Consider the following 19,716-nt stretch of genomic DNA (forward strand, 5'->3'; position numbering starts at 1 on the left):
TATGTTACTTAAGGATATACACAAAGTCATTTGTAATATGTAACACAAGTGGATTGTGTTGGTGTTAAATGATGTAGATAGATCTGCTGTGGTTACTGGACTCAGTCATGTTTCAGGAAGACCTGGAATGTGGTCTGTGATACAGACAACAGAAAGGTTTCTTTAGGTATTTGAGTGGCCCTTCCCTACACAGAGGTGGGTTGAAGGTGATAGAGGAAGTCTTTGGTTTGACCAGAGATGAGTGCCCAATGATACAGAGATTGAAAAGTCAGAGTCAGAATCGTTTCTTGATCTGGAAAGCCAAAGGAGCCATTGAGGAGGCATGGCTGGGGCCAGAGACATCCTTGATATCTTTGGATATAACATACTTATAAAGCAAATTTGGAGGGAAGGGAGAGGTTATCATAAAAGAGCAAAGGAAAATAATTCCCAATTCTAGATTATCATTCTTAAAATCAGTCATGTTACCTTGGAGAAAAACTGTCCAACTTTTAAAGCAGTCCATGGTTACTGTGACGTGTACTAAACTGTAAATAATGAACTTTAACTTGAAACCAGCATAACAACAAGTAAAGCTTCTTGAGTTGTCTTAAAGTGCTTTATATGAATTAACTTCCTAACAGTTCTGGGAGGGCAGGTATTATTACCACTTTAGAGATAAGGAAACAGACACAAAGAGGTTAAATAACATCAAGATGACATCACTGAGAAATGGCAGAGCTGGGATTTGAACACTGGCAGTCTGCTTCTTTAGCCTGTGTTTTCAGCTACTATGGTATATTACCCCTCTCTAATCGTCTAGTAAATACATCTGCCTGATGTAGTTTCCTTGCTTATATTGTCTATTGGTGCCCTCAACCCCAGCCCTCCTCTAGGAGTGACATATGTGAGCCGGTTGGTTAAATACGAGAAGCCTCAGCTTTAGCAAATCCCAGAAGCTAAGTGTGGCCATAGCAAAGCCACAGAAGACCGGTTGAAGAGCAATGATTTTCGAGTTCCAACGTGTCTGATTTTTTTTTAATGTTACTGAAGTGTAGTTGATTTACAATGTTGTGTTTAATCTCTGCTGTACAGCGCAGTGACTCAGTTATACATATATATATATTCTTTTTCACATTCTTTTCCATTATGGTTTACCGGAGGATATTGAATATAGTTCCCTGTGCTATACAGTAGGATCTTGTTGTCAACATGTCTGATTGACATCGGGTTTTTTCTTTTCCTTGCAGATGATCTACCCAGGAAAAGGTTACCTCAGCTGTACAAACCACCCACTCCTGAGATGCTGGCGTACCTTGATTTTAGTGTCTCCACAACTGGCATGCTTACGGGAGTGAAGGTAGAGTAGTCGGGATATATTTACTCTCTCACTGGATGCTGGTAAAGTGCCAGGGCTGCAAAAAATAGAGATGACCACTGCCCCAGGGACTTCAGATGGAGAGGCCAGCTGGTCGTACCAGAGACCAGTAGGCAGAGGATCAAGGGCCACTGCTATATTTAAATAAAAGCATTGGCTCTTCCGGAATAAGTTATCCCAAGGAATTTGTGTTATGAAGTGTTCTGAACCTAGCATAGAAGCCAACAGATAACACGAGTTAGTTCAAGCCAGTATGAAGTCATAGATTCGTATTTCATAAAACTCAGTATTGAGAAGTTAACAGATAGACTTACCCTTCAGTTAGACTTCGATTAGGCTTTTTGAAGCAATGAAAAATATACATCATTTTGAGGAGCTGGAGGGAATGTAAGCTTCTCAAAACTCTCGTTAGAGCTGCTTTTCTGCCTGTGGGATGCCAGTTCCATCCTGTTCCATGTTCCTTACCTTCCAGATGTCCCACTCTGCGGTCAATGCTCTCTGTAGAGCCATCAAGCTCCAGTGCGAGTTGTATTCCTCTCGGCAGATCGCCATCTGCCTTGACCCTTACTGTGGACTTGGCTTTGCACTCTGGTGTCTCTGCAGGTAGGCATGGAAGAGCAAAGAAACAGAATGCATGGGAATATCTTTGGGGCTGTGAGCATCTCATCCTTCCGTTTGCTCCCTTAATTTGGTAAAGTTTCAATAAAATGCTGATGCTTTCCAGAATTTGTGCATCTAATGTATCTTCGACGTTTGTCTGGTTTGTTTGTATTCCCTCTATTAGTTTTATGCCTCAGACAAAAGGGCAGTGATCTTACTGCCTCTTCTGTGCTCCATCCTGTCATCCTCATTTTAGAAGCAGAGCCAAGTAGAAGGATGACACTTGGGTGAAATGTCATACTGTGTCAGCCAGAATGCACCCCCTAGGCTTGGCAGGAAGGAATGTAATGAGATGGGTGACAGCATGTGGCTGGAAAGTAGCACATTGGCCACATTGTTCCTTGTGGGATAGCAGATCCCAACTCCTACTCTCCTCCCAGAGGACCTCATCTCAGCCTGCATTTTCACCTCCTTGATGGGCATCTTCATGAATGCTTCACAGATGCCTCAATTCAACATCTTCCTTCTGTGTCCCCATTCTTCTTAGGATGGGCTCATCCACCTAGGTTAGGGGCCCACACTAGGAACTTGGGCTTTATCTTCAACTCTATATCTTTATGTCATACTTCCAATTAAATGTCAGATCCTTTGGCTCCATTATTCTTAAACCTATCTCTACATAAGAATCACCTAGGGGTCTATGAAAAAAAAAATTAATGGGGCTTCCCTAGACATACTAACCTAGATCTCCAGAGGTGGAAACCACAATTCCAGTATTTTTTTTTTTTAATACGGGATTCCTGGGCTCCTAGTTATTCTGGTCTATATTCAAGGTTTAGGAAGTTGAGGATTCACGGCTGGAGATTGTACATACAATACAGGACTCTTTCCTTTTTACAATACAGGATTCCTTCCTTTTTATCCTGGGTGCACTGTCAGGCTTCAAGCTCTCATCCTCTCTCACCTGGATTATTGCAGCCTCTCCTAACTGTCTCTCAGCCTTCAGTGACTCGTGTCTCCAATACCCGCTCCGTGTAACTAGCTTTACCCCAACTTCAAGCTATAGTGACAGCCTGCTGGGTAAATTCTAAACTCCTTGATATAATAATAGATCAGTGATTTCACAGTTTGGCCCTGACCCTTCTGGCTTCAGTTCTCACAACTCCCCAGGCATTCTATGCTTTAGTATTTCACTCTGGAATCCTATTTCTGACAACCTCACACACACCATGTAATTTTATATTGCCGTGCCTTTGCATATGCTCTTCCCTCTGCCTGGAATGCCCTCACCAGCTTCCCCATTTTTCCAGCCACTGTCAAATTCCTACTCATTCTTCAAGCCCGAGCTCAACTGCTGCCGACTCAGTGAAACACCTGCCGCCCCTTGTGTTCCCAGTTTGAATGACTTGCTCGTCATTCTGTGATCGTGATGGCCTTTATTCACATCTCAGTTACCGCCTTCCACAGTCTGCTTTATTCTGTAGTTATTGTATCTTGTGAGTTGCATAGGAACAAGGCTGATTCTTAGACCTTTATATCTAATATGACCCAACCCTGTCCTTCATGCTCAGTAAATATTTGCTGAATTGATGGTGTTCTAGGATGAATTGATAATGTCAGTTCTTGCCTTTTTTCATTGCAGTGTCTATTCAGGTCACCAGTCCATCTTAATTCCTCCTATGGAGTTGGAAAACAACCTTTTCCTCTGGCTCTCCACGGTCAACCAGTACAAAATAAGAGACACTTTCTGCTCCTATTCAGTGATGGAGCTCTGCACCAAGGGGCTTGGAAACCAAGTGGAGGTGCTGAAGGTAAGAAGCAGCTGTAACCAGGAGACAGTCCTGAGGGAAATGGGCCAGGCGAGATGATACCCCACCTTGGGCTGGCCAGACACATCTGCCTGCTTTTTTTCTAGGCAAACAGGTGTTTGTAAACCTCAGGAAGTTTATCTCTTTCAGTTTCTAATTTAATGCACTCTTTCAGAGTTTAATCTGATTCTTACATTGTGGAGAAGAAGGTAAAACTGGTGAGGAGGCTGAACAGAAATGACTTTATGTGAAGATGAACAGAAACTGTGACCTCCAAGAGGATTTTTCCCAGTAGAATTTGCAGCCTGAGAATCTCAGAGATTGGCGACTGTCCCAGAGATAAGGTCGCTCATTCATGAGTGTACCCCACGATCATATGTCTAACTGGCATGTGAGAGTCAAAAAACACTGAATTTTCTTTAGTAGAGAAATGTGACCTTAAGAATGAAAAAAAGAGATAAGAGGTTAGATATCTATGTTGCTAAATTTGTTTTTCTCTCAGTCCCATCTCTGCATTTGAAAGAGAGAGAAATGTAAGGTATAGAAATAAAGAGGGATTAAAAATATATTGCTGAAAACCTAAGATTTTTAGGTGAAAGAGGAAAGAAATAGAGAATGAGCATATTGACCTGTGGATAATGACTTTAGTGGAATTCCTTGGCATTTTCTGAAAAGGCATATGTTTTCTCTGGGTGTCTGAGGTGAGAAAACATAGTTCCTTGGCTTTTCCTGACCATAGAGATAGAGCAGTGGCCCTGCTTGTTCAGCACTTCTGTGATTCTGCTGACCTCGGCTCCTGTGCGTGGTGTCTTACAGACCAGGGGAATCAACCTCTCCTGCATCCGGACGTGTGTGGTGGTGGCTGAGGAGCGGCCCCGCATTACTCTCCAGCAGTCCTTCTCCAAGCTTTTCAAGGACATCGGTCTGTCCCCTCGGGCTGTCAGCACCACTTTTGGATCAAGAGTCAATGTAGCGATATGTTTGCAGGTGACTGTCATGAAATCTTGCTTGTGTGGGGGGCTCAGAGCCCAGGCTACCGCTTAGCTGCTGTAGGCCTCTGGGCTTTTTATTTGGACTTCACTGTACCTTATTTTGCCCATCTGTAGAATGAACATGGTAGCATCGTCCTTCACAGGGTCGTTCTGTAGAACCACTGAGTTTCTAGGTGCCAAGCACTTGGAGCTGTGCCCGGCAGTTGAGCTCTAATGTAAACGTTTACTCTAAGTAGTGGTTTTATGGTCCAAGACGATGAGTCGAGAAGATTTCTGAGTCCTATTTGAATTTTATTTATATGTTACCCTTTGTCTTCTGTCTCCTCCATCTTTTACGCCTTTTTTTTTTTTTTTGCAAAAGAAGTACAAATAAGCCTGCATTCTTTTCTGCAGCCAGATGGCGATTTTGCCATGTTATCTTGGTGGGTAAATAACAGAAAAGAGGCTGAAATAACAGAAAAGAACTGAGTCTGATTTTATGTAGCTTGGAAGCTTGTAAGGCAAATACAGACATGGACAAGAGTGAGAGTCACAGAAGGTGGTGTAAATGGGTGGATACTTTCAGGTCCTCTGTGTCTGTGGTCGGATGACTTTGGAGCAGCAGCATGACGCTTGAACTTTGGAGCCTGTTGTGGACCCCTTGCTGCCAGCTTGGGCCAGTGCTGGTTTTGAGAGTCCCATGCATGCTGGTCTGTCTCATCCCTGCCTTGAGTCCAGGGGTGAGGACCCTCCTCAGCCTGGTAACCTTTCAGTGCTGCTTCGGCCCCCAGCCTACTCTACTCCCCTGGGGGAGGAAAGGAAAGAAAGATGAGAAGAAAGCGGGGCCAGGAGTCTCTTTCGTTATAGCCCTGCCTCATCGTTCAAAATAGAGTTTGGATTTTTCATGTATGTGACTAAATTATCTATTTCTTGATTTGAAAATGTAAAATATGGAAATACCATTCAGTTAATTTTAAATAAACAATACATTTATTTTTCTTTAGGGAACCTCAGGACCTGATCCAACTACTGTGTATGTAGATCTGAAATCATTAAGACATGACAGGTACAGTAGATTGGTTATGCTTACTTTCTGTTAGCGTTCCTAAGCATGAAAAGTTCTGAGCCTTGAGAAAGTCAGCTCTCCCCACTCCTTCCTTCTGTTGGTGTCTTCTGGGGGGATGGGAGAAGGGAAGAAATTCATTTTCATTATTAATACCTAATAAGGTTTTCATTTATAAGAAGAAAGCTTTAATTCTCACAGTTGCTGCACTGTTCTTTAATATTAAAATGTAACACTGGTATTTTGTAACATTTGACATAAATTACACTAAAATGGATAGACTCTTTGCTCTGGAAGTTTAAAAATAACTGAGACAGACAGAATAAATGAGGCAGAGTAGGGTTTTTGAAACAACACTTTATCTGAGCCCCAGGAATAAAAGCCTTCCTCCTCAGCAGCTCACAGGTGAATCGTAGCTATACGCCAAGGGGAGCTCCTGGCGGAGGGCTCTGGGACCTTTTCCTGAGTCCCACTGACTTGGGCTGTGTTCACAGTGTGGCCCGTGGCAGTGACCCAGGCTGCACAGGCAGAGCGTCTCTGGTGCTGTGATTTTCAGCCTGGGGAGAGTTTGTCCTCCAAAGGACATTTGACAGTGTCTGGAGACATATGTATTGTCACAACTAGGGGATGCTACTGACATCTAGTGGGTAGAGGCCTGGGATGTTGCTAAACATCCTACAGTGCACAGGATAGTGTCTCACAAAGAATTATAACAAAATATCTGACTCAAAATGTCAGTAATGCTGAGTTTGAGAAACTGCTCTGATGTGAGGAGAGATAGATTAGAGGTTTGGGGAGGCAGTGTAAATAGCTGTGGTAGATGCGGTGCAGTCATTTTTTTTTTTTAAGGCTCTTATGTTGTAAATATTGTTTTTCTGCAGGGTTCGTCTTGTGGAACGGGGTGCCCCCCAGAGTTTGCTCCTCTCAGAGTCTGGAAAGGTAATTTGTTCTGTTAACCGTTGGGAAGGTGGTCTGTGTGTAGAAGTAGTTAGTTTTTGTTTTCTGTGGGGTGTTTTTTTGTTTGTTTGTTTGTTTGTTTGTTTGGCTGTGTTGGGTTTTCGTTGCTGCACGCAGGCTTTTTCTAGTTGTGGCGAGCGGGGGCTACTCTTCATTCCATTGTGTGGGCTTCAGTAATTCTGGCATGGGCTCTAGAGTGCAGGCTCAGTAGTTGTGGTGCATGGGCTTAGTTGCCCTGAGGCATGGCACATGGGATCTTCCCGGACCAGGGCTCAAACCCGTGTCCCCTACATTGGCAGGTGGATTCTTAACCACTGCGCCACCAGGGAAGTTCCCCCGGTTTATTTTTTATTTATTTTTTATTTTTTTTTTGCGGTACGCGGGCCTCTCACTGTTGTGGCCTCTCCCGTTGCGGAGCACAGGCTCCGGACGCCCAGGCCCGGCGGCCGTGGCTCACGGGCCCAGCCGCTCCGCGGCATGTGGAATCTTCCCGGACCGGGGCACGAACCTGTGTCCCCTGCATCAGCAGGCGGACTCAACCACTGCGCCACCAGGGAAGCCCCCCGGTTTATTTTTGAGGTTGAATCTTGTTATACCTCTGTCTCCACTGAGCACGATCCCGTGAGCACCGTCTCCACTCCTGCCTTTGTACACTCCCTCACCTCACTAAAGAGATGGGGGCGGGGAACTGCATTTCCTAGAGGTCATTAGATTTAATTGAACCCCGTCTTTGTGTTTTCTCTTTGATTCTTAGATTTTACCTGGAGTGAAAGTAGTTATTGTTAATCCAGAGACCAAAGGCCCTGTTGGAGACTCTCACCTGGGAGAGGTATGTATAATATTCCCCTTTACTCTGAAGAGTCAGCAGTGAAAGACTTTAGGGTTCATATTTTAGAAGTCAGGAAACTGTGGATATAGCTTTTCCCTCATGGTGAATTTTTGAAAGTTTTCATCTTTCTCTGTGAGGCTCAAAACTGACATGGACAGAGGGGAAATTGAGACCAAGATGGAGTGAAGATTTAGGCACCGAAACTAGAACTAGTCCCAGATTGGTCCACTGACATACCCTTAACTGAAAAGGAAAATGGGCAAATCCCACCTGTTCCCACCTATTAAGGAGTGGAACTAAAAGGAGCCACGAATTTTAAATTTTTAAAATTTATACAAATTTTATATTTTATTCCAAAATGTATCCATTTTTGTATTAGTATAAAAATATTTAAGACTTAATTTTTCTTCCCCCAAATCCCTGAGAGACACTGATACCTCATCTCATAGCTCACTGGGAGCAATGTTGTGGGTGCACGAGGCAGATGACCCGGGCTCTGCCAGTTACCAGCTTCTTGTGATTGGGCAAGTTACTTAACGTCTCTGTCCTCAGTTTCCTCAACCATAAGTAATAATGGCACCCACCTAGTAGGATTGTGTGACAGTTAAATGCATTAATACCTGTATCTGTCATATATTTGGAACAGTGCCTGTCACACAGTGAATACTAGTTTTGTTACCATCGTCGGCTATTGCTGTGTTTACATTGTAAATTCAAATAGCCTGTAGTATTTTCCCGCGGTCTTCGTAACTTAGTTTCAGAGCATAGAAATGATCCCTTGATGCATTTGTGAGACTCTGAAAGAGGCTGAGAAATGAGCCAGGGAGGGCTTCCCTGGTGGCTCAGTGGTTAAGAATCCGCCTGCCAATGTAGGGAACATGGGTTCAAGCCCTGGTCCGGGAAGATCCCACATGCCGCGGAGCAACTACGCCCATATGCCACAACTACTGAGCCTGTGCTCTAGAGCCCGTGAGCCACAACTGCTGAGCCCACGTGCCACAACTACTGAAGCACGTGCATCTAGAGCCCATGCTCCTCAACAAGAAAAGCCACAGCAATGAGAAGCCCGTGCACCGCAACGAAGAGTAGCACCTGCTCGCTGCAACTAGAGAAAGCCCGTGCGTGGCAACAAAGACCCAACGCAGCCAAGGATAAATAAATAAATAAATTTATTTTTTAAAACAAGAAAGAAAGAAAGAAAGAAAGAAATGAGCCAGGGAGGCAATGTAGCCTCAAGGTTAAGAGCACGGCCTCTGTGGCCACCCAGGCTTGGGTGTAGGTTTCCTTGTTTCTGCATCTTAGGCAAGTTACTTAACTCGTTTTTTTTTTTCATCTGTAAAATGGGAATAACAGTAGTACAAACTGTATTGTCATGTCATATATGTCAGGATTGATGGAGGTAAGGCATATAATACTGTTCAGCACATGGTAAACACTTGATAAGTGACAGCTGCCTTTATTGTTGCAGCTGTGTTGTTACTATAAAAATGAGGTTAAAAAACCAAAATAGGGACTTCCCTGGTGGTCCAGTGGGTAAGACTCCGTGCTCCCTATGCAGGGGGCCCAGGTTCAATCCCTCGTCAGGGATCCCGCATGCTGTAACTAAGATCCCATCCCAACTAAGAGTACGCATGCCACCACTAAAAGATCCCACAACTAAGACCCAGTGCAGCCAAAATTAATTAAATTAAGCCAAAATCATCTGTCCCAGAGAACTGAATTGATTCTGGCGAAATGTGACCAGTGCTTTTTCTTGTTGTAGATTTGGGTGAACAGTCCCCATACAGCCAGTGGCTATTACACCATCTATGACAGTGAGACTCTTCAAGCTGACCATTTCAACACCCGCCTCAGCTTTGGGGATCCTGCTCAGACCCTGTGGGCTCGAACAGGATACCTGGGTTTTGTCCGCCGGACCGAGCTCACAGCAGCCACCGGAGGTATCTTCAGCAGTTCCTCACCCCCGTCCTGCTGCGCGTTGCAGCCCCTAGCACGGGCTGGCCTTCCGCAGCCTGCCTTTGGATGTGGAGTGTGTGTGTTGAATTATTCCCTTCTCCGACTCTTGAACCCATACACGAACTTGTATTCATTTGAAGTAAGACTTTGCCCTCAAAGAGGACCCAGGGAATAAGCACTGGGGCCCCGTGTCAGCATCCCTGACCTGTGGGTTGGCTCGGCCAGGCAGTCATAGAGATGTGCCTGGTGATGGGTAGATGCCTCTGGCAGGACTCGGCCCTCAGCAAGCTCCTGGGACAGGTATTCCACCTTTAGTCCCTTGCTCCTAAGCCTTGCGAGCGGGAGGCAGTGCAGAGGAGCCAACCTGCCGAAGCACTCTGTCCCTTCAGCGGCTCACGTTGGACACGAGCCTGCTTGGCAGGGCTCTTGTGTAAGCAGCCCCCAGCCATCCTCTGCCCACTGGGCAGCCACAGTGAAGCCGTGACTTCAACCTTCCTGACGGCATGAATGGCCATTTTAAAATACCCAGCACCAATTGCATCATCCACACCCAGAACTGACACAGATCACTCACTGGACTTGAGCCGCTGGAACTGAGCCAAGTCACTTCTCCTTCGCCCCTTGCTTGTGTTCCCCACTGACCAGCTCCAGAGTGTCTCCATATTTCACAGGGAAGTAGAATAACATACTGGTGGTGAGGGAAGCATGCCTAGCCAGGTGCCTTGGTTTGGAAGCCTACCTCTGTCATTTGCTGTATGACCTTGAGCACTCACTCAACCTCTCAGTTTCCTACCTGGAAAATGGGAGTGATAACGTTTCCTGCCTTGTGGAAATGATGTGAGATTAAATGACATAATGCCTTCAGGTGCCTGGGACAGTGACTGGCACCCAGAAAACACTCGAGAGTCATTAGCTACTCTTTCCGTTGTTTTTGTTACTACAGTCTTCAGCTCTTGTATGATGGGACTCTGCTGGCCTTCCTCATCCTTCTCTCTCCAACAGCTCCTAGCAGTTTGTTTTGCTAAATTTTTCAGAAATCTTCCTTTTCCTGAAAATACAACATTCTGTAGACCTAGCTAAATCATCTCTCTTCTTCTTTTCAGTATCTATATAGACATAAACCATGTAGCCTTGTGTATGCAGTGTGTGCATAAAATCTTTAAAAAAAGATTTCTGCAACGTCCTGCTGGATTACAAGCCTATTAATAACCAGGACTAGAGTCTCTGTGGAGTCCTTGAAGACGTCTAGGAACAATGACATATGTTCACTTCTTTTCCATCTCAAATCCTCTCCCCTCCTCCCCTCCCCAGCCATCATCTGGCTAATTCCTATTTATCCTTAAAAGCTCAGCATGGCTTCAGCTTTTCCCTTTCTGAACCCTTGAGCTGAGCTCGGGGAGGGGGGGCCCTAGTGCACACTCGGGTCGCTGGGCTGACCTCATCCCACCTGATGTCCATCCATAGGACATCTGTTGTGTGTGTGTTTCCCCCACTAGACAGTAAGTATCTTCAGAGCAGGAATCATGTTATATCATCTTTGTCTCCGCAGCACTAGGCACAATTCCTGGCACGTGGTAATAATAATAATGACGATAGCTAATGTTTTCAGCACTTACAGTGTACCAGGCATCATATTAACTCCCTTAAGTGAATTGAATCCTCACAGCAGCCATTTATTATTACCCCTGTCTCACAGAGGGGAAGCAGGACTCAGAGACTTAAGTTAATTCTCCACGTTACGGAGCTGGTGAGTGGTGGCGCCAGGTGACGTGGCAGGCAGTCTGGACCCTGTGCTCTTAACTCCAACGATGTAGTACACTCAGTGCGTCTGATGAACCAGGTTCCTCTTTCTCTCCCCATCAGAGCGTCACGATGCCTTGTACGTAGTGGGAGCTCTGGACGAGACACTGGAACTGCGAGGCCTGCGGTACCACCCCATCGACATCGAGACCTCGGTGTCTCGGATCCACAGGAGCATGGCCGAATGGTAAATCCCCTGCACAGCATAGGTTCCCCCGCAGCTGCGGTACCAGTTAAAGTTGCTCTGTAGTCAGCCGTCTGTAGCAGACCACCTACGGCTGTGGAACTCCAGGGGAGCCAGAAAATAAACGGACTGATCCTTGTCTGGCAGTGTGCCGTCTGCTAAGACAGGCTCCGTGGACTCGTGGTGGGGCTGGGTCCTTTTTAATGGTAGGCTCTTACCGTTGGAAGGGACCTAACTGATCATCCGCCTCTAGAAAGTTGGTAGAGGGTGGTGGGAAGAACCATGACTTTCAGGTCAAAAGACCCAGCTGGAAGGCCCAGCGCTGCCAGCGTTCCCAAGGAAAGAGGCTGCTTTCCTCATCTGAAAATGCCTCCTCTGCTCCTTCCTGATTATCAGGAGGATCCAGTGAGAATGTGCTTTGTAAGCTATCAAATGGTAAGCAGATGAAAAGGACTGTTATTATTATCTGGTCCAGGTTCCCTCTTAGTGCGGGAATTCCCCCTACATTACCCCTGACAAAGGATCATCCGACCTCAACGTTGACTAAAAATTTCTTAAAATTAGAACTCTGTAGTTTTTACCTATTTGCTTTCATCGTGGATTCTTAACAGTACAGAATCCATCCAGTTTCTTTTTATACATGTTTAAGTCAGTGTGTCCTTCTCAGGTTTTTTTTTTTTTTTTCATGCAAAGTAGCCACAGTTCTTTTAATGGTTTGTTCATGCTTTCCAGATGCTTCTTTGTCTTGCTTTTGTCAGAGTTTCTCCTCTGAACAGACCTGAACAATGCCCATGAGGTGTAAGAACAACGCAGAGAAGTTGGGCGCCATGGTTACCCCCTAATTTTAACCATTTGACTTTTGATGCTACCAGATATTGTGTACATTTTTCTTAAGGACTGAATCTGTTTTTCAAAGCAGTTCAACACTGCAAAACACAAGTCAGGTCATACCTTCTAACCCAGCAAACCCCACTGAATGTAAGGCAACTTTCTACCTTATAGCACAATAGGAGAGAGCGTGTATGGGGCACTGAGTTCAGATGAGGCCAGGCCAACTCCCTTCCCGTTTGGTATTATAATATAGATAATAATCTTAGTCAAAGCTCTTATGTTGCAAATATCAAGAATTCTCTTCAAAACAACTTAAGCAAAAGAGAGTTCATGGACAGAATACCTGGTTATCTCAGAGGTTCCTAGAAGTCTCTGACCAGCTCTGGATCTCAAGAAAGGTAGAAACAAGGAATGGGAAGGCCATCAGGAACCACCGTCTTCTCACTTTCTAGAGCCATGTGGGCATCCACTTCATTCTTTCTCTCCTCCCTGAAGAGCCATTCTCTGTACTTCTCTGCACACCTGCTACCCCAGAACGTTCAGTCCACGTGTCCTCAGTTCAGGTGACCAGCTAACAACTTTCATTCCCACTTCCAAACTCCCAAGAGATTTTAAATGGCTCAGCTAATCAGCTGTGATCATAGGGGCAAGGTCATGTATTAAAGACGTGGCTGAGAGCCTTCTGGTTGGATCCAAGCGAGAAGGCAGTTCTCAGGGAAAATGGGGATAAGTCTTGGGCAGACAGTGTAAGAGATGACATGTTAACTGAATGTCATTGAAATTTCAGTGCCGTGTTCACGTGGACCAACTTGCTCGTGGTGGTTGTGGAACTGTGTGGCTCTGAACAGGAGGCCCTAGATCTGGTTCCTTTAGTGACAAATGTCGTCCTGGAGGAGCATTACCTCATCGTGGGCGTCGTAGTTGTGGTGGACCCAGGCGTTATCCCCATCAACTCCAGAGGAGAGAAGCAGAGGATGCACCTCCGTGACAGCTTCCTCGCTGACCAGCTGGACCCCATCTATGTGGCGTATAACATGTAACCAGCCTTGTGGGGACTGCAGGGGCCATCCTGCAAAACCACAGGACCAAAGACCCGTGACTAGGAGGAAGCTTTCATATGGTGTGAAATAAGCTGAGATGGCTACATTATATCCTTCATCTCATCCTGTGGGATTCTGCAATCACGTGACACACAGGAAAGGGGAATTCTGTGGTAGCAAATGAAAAAAATATTAACAGTCTGTTGGTCATGAGCTTTGACGTAGTGTGAGCAGCACGTTACTAAAGCAATTACATCCATGTTGCATTTTTTTCATCTGTTGTATATAGTTGTATTTTTATCTAATGCTGTTTTAGAATTTTGTAAGGGAGTTTAATGAATTCATGTGATGGGGTAGTCTGAGTTACACAGTTCCCCGCTCTGTACTGTATTTTGCCATTTTACCATAGTTAGACCTTCTGCGGGTTTTGTTAACACAGAACTACTTGGCTTACTTTCAGTTGACCCATAGCAAATCAGATAACCCACTGAATATGAGAATTACTTTATATATAGAAAATTCTTGATGGTAAAACATTTTGACCAGTGTTTTAAACATGTAAATAAGAATACACATAATTCAGCTAAAAATTGAAGAATTGGCTTGTATAGTTGTAACAACTAAAGTAGAAACATTTCTACTTTGAGAGAATCTCAGTATTCTCTGGATGCAGTGTAATTGAATAGGTGACTAAAAAGTGCAAATTGTTCACAGGTTTTGCTGCACATTGTACTGTGTCTCTGTTGGCTGGTGTATTTTATAAACTGAAGCTGCCTATGTTTGTTTTTTAAGCTTGCATTCCCAGAATCAGCTTAAGCTTTTAAGAATTCAGCCTGTTTCTACAAACTGAATAATCTCAGCTGAAAAATCAACATGTTAGGAAAAGCTAAGATTCATTAGATCCCACCCAGTTCTAAGGAACCGGAATAACTCACTCCGGCCCCCAGTGTTGAAACCGTCTTTCACGTTTAGAATGACTGCATAAGAATTTAGAATTTCCTCTTTTCCAGGCCCATTGTATACTGTGTCAGCAGTTATACATCTAGCTTTTCTTTTCTGAGGACTGAAGAGCATCCTCTGTTCTTCCAGTTCACTAGGGCGGGGATTTTAAGAACAAGAGCAATAGGCTGGGAAGGCAGTGGGATCGATAGTCACGCGAAGGCGTAAGGCCTCGTAACTGCATGTCTCAGAACTGACCGATTTGGGTTGCCAAAGTAGCCAGGCTTATGCTGAAATAGGGGAAGTCTGATGTATGCAAGAAACTCTTTTGAAATAACTGTGGTGCCCAGGCCAAGCGGACAGAGCCTGGGACTGAGTTTGGCCTCTGGCTCGGTTTCCTTTCTTTGGTCTGATACTTCACATATTTGAATATAGTTGAATTTTATTATTTTTTTCTTACAGAAATATTTTTTAAAATTAAAAAAAAAAAACTCAAAGTGAACAGAGTTAACTTGTTAAATCAGAATGGTTCTCTTTGACCCACTCTGGTCTATTGTGTAAATATTTATTTAGACTATTTTAATAATACACATTATTTACCCCACTGTAACATCATGTAAACTAAATATGTTTTTAAACAATTTTTTAGACTTGTAATTACCCTGAAAATAAGGTTTATAATGCAAAGACCAGACCCTTCGCCACGGCAGCACTCCTGGGGGGCTGCCCTTATACAGTCTCATGACTCAAAGCCACTTTATTGCCTCCCTTTTACATAACCCTCTTTTCCTCCCAACTCGTTCTCCGCAGAGGGAAGACCTCAAGACATTTTCCAGTTCCAGATCTCTTTTTCAACATTTTGGATGACGTTAACTTACACATGATGGGAGAGGTTCTAGGATGTACAGGAAAAAAGCACTTGCATTGGGGTAAGAAATCCAGTGACTAGCAGAGAAAACAGCCTGCTTATTTGGAAAGTAATTTTCTTAAGACAGTTTTTAATGATTCACTAATCAAAGCAAGGGACCCTGAGGATCTTCTATCTCCGTAATCCACAAGTTCTAAGAAAAAGGTATAAGGCAGAGTCTATCCTATGGGTTGCTTTCATAATTCTCATTACACAAGTTAGGGTGTCTGCTAGAAATATACTGTGAGCCACATCTGTCATTTTAAAATTTCTAGTAACCACATTTTAAAAAGTAAAAAGAAACAGGTGAAATTGATTTTAATATATTATTTAGCACAATATATGAAAAATACTTCAACATGGGATCAATATAAAAAATTATTGAGATATTTTACTTTCTTTTTTTCATATTATGTCTTTGAAATCCAGTGTGTATTAAGCACATCTCAATTCGGACTAGCCATATTTCAAGTTTTCAGTAGCCACACATGGCTGTTGGCTACCATACTGGACTGTGCAGATTATACTCATTCCTTCAAATAAAATATTCCGTTAATCTCATGGTATGGCCAACTCCCAGTTATTTAGGGGCTGATTATCTAGTTTTGAAGTTCCTCAGGCCTCTGATTTATTGTTATTTTTTTTGCTTTCTGCCTTGTGGCTGCTTTATTTATCTTTTGCCTATCCCCCAAAGCCAGAATAAGCTGGTGGAGGAAAGAAAACTAAGATGCTAAGGTGTGTCTTTCGGGAACTTCACCAGTAACTCTGGTAAAGTATCCTCTGGAAGGGGAAGAGAGTCAGTCATTAGTTTAGAGGTGTTTGTGGGATCATCTACAGATCTGATGCCTAGTCTGTTGCAGACTTGGTAAGAAAACTTTCTCTTGGTGACACAACGCTCTTAGTCTTTCCACACTAAGTAGAACCTTTGTGGTAGAACTGACTCTTAAGAGAGGCCCCAAAGGCCATTATTAATAGAAACAGCCTGGCCAAAACTTGGGAACATATTGTGTCTGGGTTTTTATGCCTGTGGGGAGTGGGGGTGGGGGCGGGGGGACTAAAGAATAGCAAGCCCTCATTTCAGATAAGAGAAACCTATTCATCTGAAAGTTTTTGAAACTCTTTCTGCCTCTCAGCAGAAGTAACAAGGTAGATCAGGAAGGGGCTTCCTCAGAACAAATGCCATCTCCTGCATCAGTGAGACCTTGGGAATGACCAGCATGCTAATGGGCATCAGTGAATCCACACTCTTTATTTCCTTCCTGCCTCATAAAGGGCCCCTGCTTTCCCCGTACCAGGTCCTCCTGAAGTTGTGCTGCCTCAGGCTGTTTAGGGACCATTGCCTGTCTATTGGTCATAGGAGTGTCTCCTTAACTTTAGTCCCTGGGCAATGCTTGCTTAATGCTTTTGTTGAATCAACAAAGGGCCCGAGGCCTTAGGCTTTTTTGTTAAGGTCTGTGCCCCAGGCATGGTGCTCAATATCTTGGCCAAATAAATTACTTTCCTTGAATATCCAGGAATCTTTAGACTGAAGCAATGAGGAGTTATCACCTCACCCTCAAACTACAACATGATCTATGCCTTAGAGTTGTTTTTGTTGTCTGCTTTCGTGTAAAAACAAGAGTATTTGGAGCAAGCTGCAGTACTCCAAATACAAAATAGGCCTTTTCTTTATCATTCATTCAACATTTCTGGTTTAGGTCTATGTAGATGGGCCATGTTATTTGTCCAGAGGAAGAGAGTGTAAAGATATAAGAATAATTTTTTAGTCCTAAATGCTGTTTTGTTTATTTTTTGTCAAGATATTTACCAGTGTCAGATTCAAACTATAGTACTGTGTAATTATGTATAAAGTTTTTTTTATTTATTTGAAATTAGACTAGATATACATTTTTAAATTTAACATCTGGCTGGACAGTGTTCTATTAACTCATTGAATGTGTTTCCTTTGTCTTGTGTTAATAAATATTGATGCCTGATTATGTTTAATGCTTCACACATCGGGAGAATTGATAAATTGGAATTAATAAATTTTAAATTTAACTTCAGATGGTAAGACCCAAAGATACCTGGAGAGGTCTAAGGAAAATGAACACAGAGATCCGAAGTTATAGCAAATCAGTTCTATAAAAGGAGGCCAGATTGAGGAACAATAGAGAGTCATTTTGAAAACTAATAAGCCTTTTGTCCAGACCAATTATAACTTAGTTTTCCTCCTACCCTGTAGCATTTGGTAGTTTTTAACTATTGATCATACATGTTGTTATTATTTTTTAAAATCTGTAATTGGACTGGGTTTCAGCTTTTCTAGGGTAATATCTCATTTGCTCTCCCATTTCCTGGTTTCAAGAAACTTGATGGGAGTTTTTATCAAATTGAGCATATTCTCAGACACTGAAACTGGTCCTTGAATTACAGTCCAAGCTATTCAGGCAGCTGAGAACTTTTCTTTAACTTAATACACATTTATTGAGTGCCTGCCCACTAGGCACAAGTCACTGTGATAACAACTGAAGCTAGAGAGAGAGAAACTCAAGTCACTGCCCTCAAGAAGATACAGGAAAACAATACACTATATTAAGGGTTGCGAGTAGAGGTGGACTGTGGGAGCAGGTAGGATAGGCACCCAATCCAGTGATGAAGGAGGATAATGAGGAATTCGGGCTGGAGGAGGTAACATCTGAACTGAGTCTTGAAGGATAAGCTATAGCCAAATAAAGGCAGCAAGTGGGGAGGCAGAGTTGTCTATTCTGGAAACTGCAATTTATTATTAGGATGTAGGGTTTAAAGGGAGAAAAGTAAAAGATAACTATCTGTGGAGGTCTGAGCCAAGGACAGATCACTAAGGGCCTTGATGTGTCAAGCTAAGAATTTTGGACTTTTATCCAGAAGGCCAGAGAGAGCCAATGAGGTGTTTATAGCAAGGAAATAACATGCTCAGATTTGCAACATAGGAGATTATTCTGGTAGTCATGTAGAAAATGGATTGGTGCAGGTAGGGAAAGAAAGGTAAAACCTGGGACAGGGAGATCAGTTGAGAGGCCTTTGCAGAAACTGCAGTGATAGAGCAAAGCACTTTAACCAACGCAGTGACAGGATGGAGACCAGAGACAATGCATGTAAACTTGGGAGAGAGTAAGATGTCAATCGATAAGGAAGGAGGAATCCAAAATAACTCGTAGATTTCTGACGTCGGGAGTTAGGTAGATGTGGAGTCATTTACCAAGATAGGGAAAAAGGAGGAATGGATTTGGGAAAGAAGATGCTGTGTTCCATGTTGGTCACGTTCATTTGAGGTGCTGTGGAGGTCCAACAGGCTGCTAAATATTTAGGTCTCTGCCTCGAGAGCTCTGGCCCAGAAATACACATTTGGGAGACATTCTTTTAAAAGTGGTAGTTAAAGCCATGGAACGGATGATAGTGCCAAGAAAGATCACGTAGAGTGAGAAAAGGCCCAATGATGGAGCCGTAGGGAACACGGGCATTCAAAGCCTGAGGGAGGAAGAAGAATCCACAAAAGGGAGAAGGAATGACTGGAGAGATAGCGTCAAAACCAAGAAGGAGCTTGGGCATAGAAATCAAAGGACGAGTTTTAAAGAGGAGGGAGTGCCCAGCAGTGCCGAAGGCTACAATGAAGCTGAGAAAACAGGGACTGGCTAGCGTCTGTGGTATCTGGCAACCAGGCAGTCACTGGTAACCTTGGTCAGAGCAGAAGCAGTGGCAGCTATGGGGGCAGGAGGCAGAAGACTGGTTCCGGAGAGGTGTGATGGGAAGTGTGACCGAACAGAGGCTACTCTTTTTAGAAGCTGTATCTACACATAGAAAGGAAAGAGATGGGATAGTAGTTAAACGAGGGATGTAGAATTGAGGGAGACTATTTTTAAGACAGAAGAAATAAAATATTCCTGAGTAGAGGGAAAGTTTCCAAATAAAGCAATGAGGGATAATGGACAAAACAAGGTCACTGAGAAAGTAAGAGGGGTGGGGATCCAGAGAACAGGTGGAACGATTAGCCTTTTAGGGGAGGAAGCACATTTTTTCAAATAAAACTGAGAAGAGGCAAGATCCTGATAGTAGGAAGTTAGTAGAGGCCTACTACTGATGACCTCCTTCACTTCTCTGAATCTCCATTCTCAGTCTACAGAGATGAATATTCATTTCTGAGATAATCTCTAAAATAAATATGATAGAGCTGACAAAAAATAACATGGAATCTGCAAATAATGGGAATTCCTAAAAAGCAGATGTAAGAGGGAAATTTACATGAAACTCATAGAAACAAAGACTAAAAATAAAATAGTTGTATTCAACTAAAAAAAGAAAAAAAGGGCCCTCTACAAAAGTAGAAGGAAGGAAATAATGAAAGGCAGAAATTAATAAATACAAATAAAGGAAATGTAAAAGGTTCAACAAAACCAGAAGCTGATTTCTTAAAAATAACCTAATCTCTAGTAAAACTTGTGTATGCACATGCACA

General features: G+C 43.4%; 1 protein-coding gene across 1 annotated transcript in view; it reads left to right on the forward strand.

The window, feature by feature from the left end:
• DIP2B (disco interacting protein 2 homolog B) overlaps nt 1–17,142 on the forward strand; it is a 236,959-nt gene extending 219,817 nt beyond the window's left edge. The window contains exons 29-38 of the mRNA XM_082664954.1: nt 1,230–1,339; nt 1,830–1,960; nt 3,600–3,768; nt 4,582–4,752; nt 5,741–5,802; nt 6,681–6,738; nt 7,511–7,585; nt 9,348–9,525; nt 11,405–11,528; nt 13,144–17,142. Of these exons, the coding sequence (XP_082521080.1) occupies nt 1,230–1,339; nt 1,830–1,960; nt 3,600–3,768; nt 4,582–4,752; nt 5,741–5,802; nt 6,681–6,738; nt 7,511–7,585; nt 9,348–9,525; nt 11,405–11,528; nt 13,144–13,396 (1,331 nt within the window). The 3' untranslated portion in view covers nt 13,397–17,142. The remainder of the gene's footprint in view (nt 1–1,229; nt 1,340–1,829; nt 1,961–3,599; nt 3,769–4,581; nt 4,753–5,740; nt 5,803–6,680; nt 6,739–7,510; nt 7,586–9,347; nt 9,526–11,404; nt 11,529–13,143) is intronic.
• The last annotated feature ends 2,574 nt before the right edge of the window (nt 17,143–19,716 follow it).

The sequence above is a fragment of the Grampus griseus genome (genome assembly GCF_964374135.1).
Source record: "Grampus griseus genome assembly, chromosome: 11".
NCBI classification, from domain to species: domain Eukaryota; kingdom Metazoa; phylum Chordata; class Mammalia; order Artiodactyla; family Delphinidae; genus Grampus; species Grampus griseus.